The sequence below is a fragment of the Quercus suber genome, unplaced genomic scaffold (genome assembly GCF_002906115.3).
Source record: "Quercus suber isolate HL8 unplaced genomic scaffold, Cork oak 2.0 scaffold_429, whole genome shotgun sequence".
In the NCBI taxonomy this organism is placed as follows: Eukaryota; Viridiplantae; Streptophyta; class Magnoliopsida; order Fagales; family Fagaceae; genus Quercus; species Quercus suber.
In genome coordinates, this window is record NW_027069880.1 from 137,580 (window position 1) to 146,443 (window position 8,864).

Consider the following 8,864-nt stretch of genomic DNA (forward strand, 5'->3'; position numbering starts at 1 on the left):
TAATTGATTTAATGATTAAATAATTTAAAATATATATTTAAAATTAGCAATATAGGCTAAAATAATATATATAGTTGATTAATTATATATTGATGGTGAGAATGGATAATGGTAACATAGTGCGGATCTAGTTCTCACCAGCAGATTTCCACTTTGTAATGTGAGAGTTGCTCGCTACTAGGGAGGACTTTCTCTTTTTCCTCCTCCTAGTTTGCGTAGCATTGTTGTTCCTCTCCTGAGGAGTTTTCATCCCTGTGAATAACACGGTTATCCACAGGCTAGTCGGGTTTTTTTTGGATTTTTCAGGGAAACACTTATACTCTCACCTCCTATCTTCTCCATTACACAAGATGGATGACTTGTCAAGCCGTTGGAAATCCCTCTCACTTTCAGAGAAGGAAACCTCTGGTTTAGCATTGAAAATCCGACCAAGCAACTTCAGAATTCTCCATGACGACTCGCTTCCTTACGAAACGACCCATCAACCTGGACTCCATTGCCAACACCTTTAACCCTCTGTGGAGGCCAAAAACGGGTTTTAGAATGAAGTTCATCGGCGACCACCTTATTCTTTTCTCCTTTAACTCGAAAGAAGACGTGGACAGAATCCTTACAGCAGAACCTTGGAGTTTCGATAAGCACATCATGGTGCTATCGAGCTACGACAAAGCGGACGCTGTCAACCCCTCAGACTTGAACACAATGGCGTTTTGGATTCAGGTGCATGACATTCCACTGCGCTTCAGGAACAAAGAAGTTGTAGAACAAATATGTGGGGTAATGGGCACCGTCCTTAAACCTAAGAACTCGAATGACTATGACGGCGGAAGTTTCATCCGCGTTCGAGTTGCCTTAAACATATCCCTCCCCTTATGCAGAGGCCGGAGGATAACCCTTGATAACGACGAGTTTCATTGGGTCTCTTTCAATTACGAACACCTACCAAACTTTTGTTACTGGTGCGAATGCCTCACACATCCAGATAAAGACTGTGAAAGATGGATAGAAAGCGAAGGATCTCTGGGAAAAGAGGACCAACACTTTGGCCCATCGATGAAAGCTCCTCCGTTCATGGTGTCAAGGAAAGGTTTTCTCACTGTGCCAGGCTTCTACGCCAACAAGAAAGCAAGTAGAACCGATCAACCCCAGGCCGGACCACCAAACCAACCCCAAAAATCACCACCAACTGAGGCATGGGAACCCTCACCAAAACTTCCACCAAAAGTCACGAAAAAGGTTGTGAAACACGTCTCTGACAACCCCTCAGAAGTGACATCTCCCTTCTCTGAATTTCCGTCCCCCCTGCCTCAGTTCCCCACTTCAGACCAACAAATCCTACGGTTTTGAGCAATTAATTGCTGATATTGATAGGGATATCCACTGTTTTGACAGGTCGGACCCCGCGCAAACAGCTTTAAATGGTAACCTGATGGATCACGTTTCAACTTTACAGAATGGGCCACTTACCTCCAATTCTCCAACCACAAAACATCACCACACTGAGCCCAGCTACTCTGGCCCACTAAAAGACATCACAAACTCTTCTTCGACCCACCTTCAATTGGACCCGGATGCAGAGAAGAAATGGGTTCGAATGAAAAGGCCCAACTACAACCCAAATGATGAACCACTTAAGACCTCTTTAGGCAAACGGACAGCACAGTCAAGCCTTGAGAACACTCAACCTCTGAAGCGCATAGCAATCAGGGACGATGCGCTCCCAAGTCCTTCTCCTCAAACGGCGGCGGCTGGAAGACAGCCTCGCCAAGCAAGATGAGTTTCTTTTTCTGGAACGTGCGGGGGCTTGGGAACCGTCGCACCGTTCATGAGCTCGAGAATTTTATTCGGGCACAAGATCTCACCGTCCTCTTCCTAGCTGAGACGTGGGCGACTGAAGCTAGGCTGATTGGTTTGTGTACTGAATTGGGTTTTGATCAACATTGGGTCACTCCGAAAATAAATAGGGTGGGGTGTCTGGCCCTGTTTTGGAAGAACTCGATCAAATTAGAAGTGATCTCTTCGTCGCCGAATTACATCGATGCCGTGATTGGCGACTCCCTGGAAAATAAGTGGCATCTTACAGGTTTATACGGCTTCGCCGACTAGGCAAAAAACTGCGACGCTTGGGCTCTGCTCCGCTACCTTCATGCGTCCTCCTCGATGCCGTGGTTGTGCGCCGGGGATTTCAACAAAATCCTTTGGTCTCATGAGAAGTGCGACTTGGGTCCAAGGGGCGAAGCTCAAATGAAGGCATTTTTTGAGGTCTTAAATGAGGCCGGTCTGAAGGACCTAAATTTGTAGGGAAGAAATTTACCTGGAAAGGGCGTAGGCAGGATGGATTTGTTCTTGAAAGACTGGACTGTGCAGTTGCCAACAACCTTTGGCTCTCTAAGAATCCAGGTACCAAAGTTCAACATCTCCACTCAAACTCCTCAGATCATCAAGCAATTGTGGTGAAGCCAGAAGGTATCATTCCAAAACCAAAACGCTCTTTTAAATTTGAACAAATGTGGCTCCAAGACAGAGGATGTAGCGACACGGTTTTGAATGCTTGGGGTCCACCTTTAGTTGGGGCAACAATGCCTGAGATTGTTGGAAAGGTCCAAATATGTGGGGAGAAACTCTCTGAATGGAGCAAGAATTTTTTTAGTAGTGTCAGGAGATTGCTTGAGGAGAAGAAGCTTCTCCTCACAAAAGCAGAATTGGCTGCCGCCAAGGGTGGAGATACAATGCTGGTAAAATCGCTCCAGCTGGAAATTAATGGCATACTAGATAAGGAAAGTCAGATGTGGCAACAACGGTCGCGAGCGCTCTTCTTGAAATGCGGTGACAGGAATACTGCCTATTTTCATAGTAAGGCCTCTCAAAGGTTTCGAAGAAATCGAATATTGGGTTTAAAGAACATGCAAAACGTGTGGTGCACGGAGGAGAACCAGATTAAACACATTGCTCATGAATATTATCAGTCTCTATTCTCTTCCTCAGACCCTTTTGATTTGGAAGTAGTTCTTAGTAAGGTGAAACCCTCTGTCACAGACTCTATGAACGTGATGCTACTCAGAGACTTCAGCAGGGAGGAAGTGGAAATAGCCATGAAGCAGATGGAACCCATTACTGCCCCGGGCCCTGACGGTATGCCTCCGCTCTTCTTTCAATCTTTTTGGTCCACTGTTGGGGATGATGTTTGCTCTACTGTGTTAGACTATTTGAATAATTGTAAGATTCCAAAAGAAATTAATCATACCCATATTGTCTTAATTCCTAAAGTTAAATCTCCTGAAAGAATCACTGAATTCCGGCCTATTAGCCTATGTAGTGTGATATATAAAGTGGTGTCTAAGGTGCTAGCTAATAGACTCAAGGGTATCCTCCCTTCAGTAGTGTCGGAGAATCAAATGGCCTTTCAGGCAGGCAGAGTGATTACTGACAATATATTAATAGCTTTTGAAACCCTGCATTATATGAAACATCATCAAAAGGGCAAGACCGGATTCATGGCGATGAAGCTAGAAATGAGCAAGGCATATGACCGTGTCGAATGGAATTATTTGGAGGCATTGATGAAACGGATGGGCTTCGCTGACAGGTGGGTGGCTTTGATGATGGAATGCATATCAACAGTGAGCTACTCAATTCTTATTAATGGTGACCCCACCCCAACCATTCAACCAACTAGAGGCATCCGTCAAGGGGATCCACTCTCCCCCTTCCTGTTCCTCTTCTGCACAGAAGGTCTCCATAGTATACTACATCACTCCGCGGCTTCCGGCCAAATTAGAGGGATTTCCATATGTAAGAATGGTCCCCGGCTAACCCACCTCTTCTTTGCCAACGACAGCCTGCTTTTCTGCCACTCCACTATGATTGAGTGCCAAAGGATTCAAGAATCTCTTAATAGCTATGAGAAAGCCTCTGGCCAGCAGCTTAATCGAGACAAGACATCTCTCTTTTCCAGTAAATCAACCTCATCATCAGCCATCAAGCAAATTACAAGTTTCCTTGGGGCCCAGGAGGTTAAACAATATGAGAAATATCTTGGTCTCCCTACACTTGTTGGGCAGAATAAGAAGGCAAGCCTCATGTTTATTAAAGAAAGGGTGTGGGCCAAATTACAAGGTTGGAAAGAACAACTCCTCTCTCAAGCCGGTCGCGAGGTTTTGCTAAAAGCGGTAGTGCAAGCCATTCCAACTTTTGCCATGAGCTGTTTTAAACTCCCTATCACATTGTGCAATGATATTGAGCAGCTGGTCCGCAAATTCTGGTGGGGTTAACGAGGAAACCAAAGGAAAATTCATTGGACAAAATGGAGCTCTTTATGCCTTCCAAAGGACCTTGGTGGTATGGGATTCAAAGATCTCCAGAAATTCAATGATGCAATGTTAGCAAAGCAAGTGTGGCGATTGCTCGAGGATAAGTCTTCTCTGTTCCACAAGTTCTTCAAAGCAAAATTCTTTCCTAGTGGTAACATCTTTGACGCGAAAGAAGGAAACGGCTCCTTTGCCTAGAGAAGCATCCTTAAAAGCAGGGAGGTAATTAAAAAAGGGGTCCAATGGAGGGTGGGAAACGGCGAGAATATCCTCATCTATAAAGACAAATGGCTTCCTGACCCTCAAAACTCTGCAATTTTTTCCCCTCAACGTTCTTGGACAGTGGTGCACGAGTCTCAACTCTCATTGACAAGATAAATAGGTGCTGGAGTGCAGAGGTGGTGGACAGTAACTTTTCGGCCCATGATGCAAATATGATTAAATCGATTCCCTTAAGCATTATGGAATCGGATGACATTTTGTGTTGGCCGAGTAACATGGATGGGAAATACTCTGTTAAGTCAAGATATAGACTCTTGGTGAATGAGGAGTTGAACTCCCCTGTTGATTCTTCTTTTTTGCCTCAGTCAAAGAATACTTGGAGGGGCCTTTGGAAACTAAGGATTCCTAATAGAATCAAAAATCTGCTGTGGCGAGCTTCTAAGGAAGCACTCCTAACCTGAGCAAACCTTGTGCGAAGGAAAATCCTCTCGGATCCTACTTGTCAAGTCTGCGAAGCTGCTCCAGAGTCCTCCCTGCATGCTCTTTGGTCTTGCCCAAAGTTAAAAGAGGTCTGGACTGTTCACTTTGGAGCACTGATAGCTGCTACTCTTGACTGTCAGTCCTTTATGGACGTCTTTAGCATTTGCATGGAAAAGGCCCTCAACTCGGAATTGTTCGCAATGCTAACTTACTAGATTTGGGCCAGGAGGAACAAGCTAAGGTTGGGAGAGCGAGTGGCGGACCTGAAGCTGATCAATACTACAGCCACAGATGCCCTCCAAGAATTTCATCAAGCTAATTCCTCCCCTCCTAAACCCCATCCTGTCCAAAGCCACATAAAATGGAAGCCTCCCCCTTCGGGTTGGGTCAAGGCCAATTTTGATGGGGCTGTTTTCAAGGAACGGGCTGAAGCCGGCTTAGGCGCCATCATCTGAAACGACCGCGGTCTAGTTATGGCTGCTCTAACACAAACTATTCCGCTGCCCATTTCTGTGGAGATGGTGGAAGTGTTAGCAGCGCGGAGGTCTCTTCTCTTTGCCAAAGAACTTGGTTTTGAGAAAGTCATCCTTGAAGGAGACTCTGAAATCGCAATTCAAGCTATGAAGAATGATGCCTTTTCTGCAGCTCCCTTTGGGCACATAATCTCTAACATTAAAGCTCTATCAGCTCACTTCAGCTGCCTGATTTTCCAACACACCCGCAGACAAGGTAACTTAGTAGCACATAGTTTAGCTCGGGCAGCTTGTAATTTTCCCCATTTTTGTACGTGGATGGAGGAAGTCCCTGTGTCCTCCTATTCTCTGTATCTTGCTGAAATTATAAATACAACATGAGCCCCTTTCAGTTTGGGGCGGTTTCTCAAAAAAAAAACAAGTTCTCACCAGCATGTTTCTCAAAAAAAAAAAAAAAAAGGTTCTCATTAGCGTGGATCTAGGTGAATAACTCTAAAGAAGCTAATTTTCTCTCTCCTTTCTTTCTCTTCACTTCCCCAACTACAACGAACCAAAGATGTTTGCTTTGGCCTTCTAGTTCGATCATGTCACATTGCTTCTTTTCGTGTACATAAGTGTCAGATGTGTAGGACACTACATCTTATGTACAATGAAAGACTTTTAAGAGTGAAGTACAAACATGTATTAGTAGGTTGTTCGACAATAGAGTCAAATGGTTGAAAACTCAAAAGACTTTTGGACAATGATGCAGCTAGTGAACAAAAACACACTAAGATAAAGGTAAGTCTAAATCAGGAATTTCCTAAAATAAAGAATTTCCTCAAAAGTCCAAAAAAAAAGGTAGAAAAAATATATCCACGCTGACCAGGAAAAATCAAGAATTTCCTAAAATAATATTATATATAAACAAAATTTAAAAAAAGAAACAAACTATTGGAATTAAATATGTCCAAAAACAAGTTAAAAAGTTACTTGTGTTCTTTAAGAGAGATTCTTAGCAATTTCTTTTTTAATATAAACAACCCATCTTGTATAATGAGTAAGATTAACACACACACACACACACATATATATATATATATATATATTTGTTTAATGGTTGTTGTTTGAAAACATAAAAAGAAGAATAAAGAAAACATAAAAAATATATATATATATATATTTAAATAAAATAGTAAAATAATAAAAATTTTGATTTTTGATGGATTGTAAAGTAGTATGTTTAAATTTATAAAGTAAGATTTTAAAATGGTAAATACTAAAATATTTAGAATGCTCTCACTAACCGACTCACGTGTACTTTGTTTTCTTTTTTGTTTTTGTTTTTGTTTTTTGTTTTTATTTCCCTTAAATCTATAACTACTCGTTACTACCTGCCCTCGACGCCTCAAATCAGATTCAAACTCCTTTTTATATTTTACTCTTCCTCAGTTTTCTTCCACACATTTTCGGTAATGCGGTAACNGTGAATGAGGAGTTGAACTCCCCTGTTGATTCTTCTTTTTTGCCTCAGTCAAAGAATACTTGGAGGGGCCTTTGGAAACTAAGGATTCCTAATAGAATCAAAAATCTGCTGTGGCGAGCTTCTAAGGAAGCACTCCTAACCTGAGCAAACCTTGTGCGAAGGAAAATCCTCTCGGATCCTACTTGTCAAGTCTGCGAAGCTGCTCCAGAGTCCTCCCTGCATGCTCTTTGGTCTTGCCCAAAGTTAAAAGAGGTCTGGACTGTTCACTTTGGAGCACTGATAGCTGCTACTCTTGACTGTCAGTCCTTTATGGACGTCTTTAGCATTTGCATGGAAAAGGCCCTCAACTCGGAATTGTTCGCAATGCTAACTTACTAGATTTGGGCCAGGAGGAACAAGCTAAGGTTGGGAGAGCGAGTGGCGGACCTGAAGCTGATCAATACTACAGCCACAGATGCCCTCCAAGAATTTCATCAAGCTAATTCCTCCCCTCCTAAACCCCATCCTGTCCAAAGCCACATAAAATGGAAGCCTCCCCCTTCGGGTTGGGTCAAGGCCAATTTTGATGGGGCTGTTTTCAAGGAACGGGCTGAAGCCGGCTTAGGCGCCATCATCTGAAACGACCGCGGTCTAGTTATGGCTGCTCTAACACAAACTATTCCGCTGCCCATTTCTGTGGAGATGGTGGAAGTGTTAGCAGCGCGGAGGTCTCTTCTCTTTGCCAAAGAACTTGGTTTTGAGAAAGTCATCCTTGAAGGAGACTCTGAAATCGCAATTCAAGCTATGAAGAATGATGCCTTTTCTGCAGCTCCCTTTGGGCACATAATCTCTAACATTAAAGCTCTATCAGCTCACTTCAGCTGCCTGATTTTCCAACACACCCGCAGACAAGGTAACTTAGTAGCACATAGTTTAGCTCGGGCAGCTTGTAATTTTCCCCATTTTTGTACGTGGATGGAGGAAGTCCCTGTGTCCTCCTATTCTCTGTATCTTGCTGAAATTATAAATACAACATGAGCCCCTTTCAGTTTGGGGCGGTTTCTCAAAAAAAAAACAAGTTCTCACCAGCATGTTTCTCAAAAAAAAAAAAAAAAAGGTTCTCATTAGCGTGGATCTAGGTGACACACATGCCAAGGATTTGCCTTGAGACCCAACCCCACCTTCCACACACTCCCCCAAGCTTCCTCCTCTATAAAATCCACGATACCTTTCTCCTTCAATACTCTCTGTTTTGTCACTTCCCAACACCAGTCAGCCCAAACCCACCTTCTACTCTTCTTTTATCATATATAAGAAAGAAAGTTGCCTTACAGAGTCCCTTCATGTTGAGAGCGCCTGAAGAAAAGACACCATGGAACAATTACTTCAAATAATGGCGCCGTAGAGGTTTTTTGATGATTGCCTCCATGAATGTCAATTGGGAAGGCAGCCTACAGACATTGGATATTTCTCTTGCCGATCAAGTTCATGCTATATTAGCTAAATTTGACGTGCAAAATTTCAAAAAGTTGAAGAACAAGAGGTGTGAAGAAGATAGTTCATCCGCAGTCTTGATGAAAGCTGAAAAAGAGAAGATAGGAGCGTCATACAAAATAAAACATGTTCCAAAGACGTATTCAGTTGCGAAACTAAATACATTTTTAGAACATGTTTTATTTGCATGAGGCTTTTTGCTTTTTGAAGATAAGAAATGTAGAGACAATTTCAAGTCACTTAGGAGCGATGAAGAAGTTCAAATATGTTGATGAATATAAAAACTATTTGGAGAGCCTGCAATAGCCTCTCATTCCCTGTCTCACCAAAGAGCTGTGGAAGTGCGGATACCTCATACCAGTCCAAGAAGCTGGTCTCAGCACTAAAGCATGAGCATTCAGTAATTTTCTCACTCTCTCAAGCCTGCAGATCTGCGAAAAAAGA

At 42.9% G+C, this 8,864-nt stretch overlaps 1 protein-coding gene across 1 annotated transcript; it reads left to right on the top strand.

Annotated features, from left to right (window-relative positions):
• Positions 1-450: 450 nt before the first annotated feature.
• LOC112027630 (uncharacterized protein At4g02000-like) lies at positions 451-1,777 on the top strand. The gene is made up of 2 exons (XM_024060285.1): positions 451-1,340; positions 1,393-1,777. The coding sequence occupies exons 1-2, from the start codon at positions 451-453 to the stop codon at positions 1,775-1,777; spliced, it is 1,275 nt and encodes a 424-aa protein (XP_023916053.1).
• Positions 1,778-8,864: the final 7,087 nt, after the last annotated feature.

What these genes read in the sequence shown, in the direction of transcription:
- LOC112027630 (XM_024060285.1), top strand. Translation starts at nt 451, where the DNA reads ATGACGACTCGCTTCCTTACGAAACGACCCATCAACCTGGACTCCATT. An exon ending in TCAGACCAACAAATCCTACG is followed by an intron (nt 1,341 to 1,392) that starts GTTTTGAGCAAT and finishes CTGTTTTGACAG; the next exon opens with GTCGGACCCCGCGCAAACAG.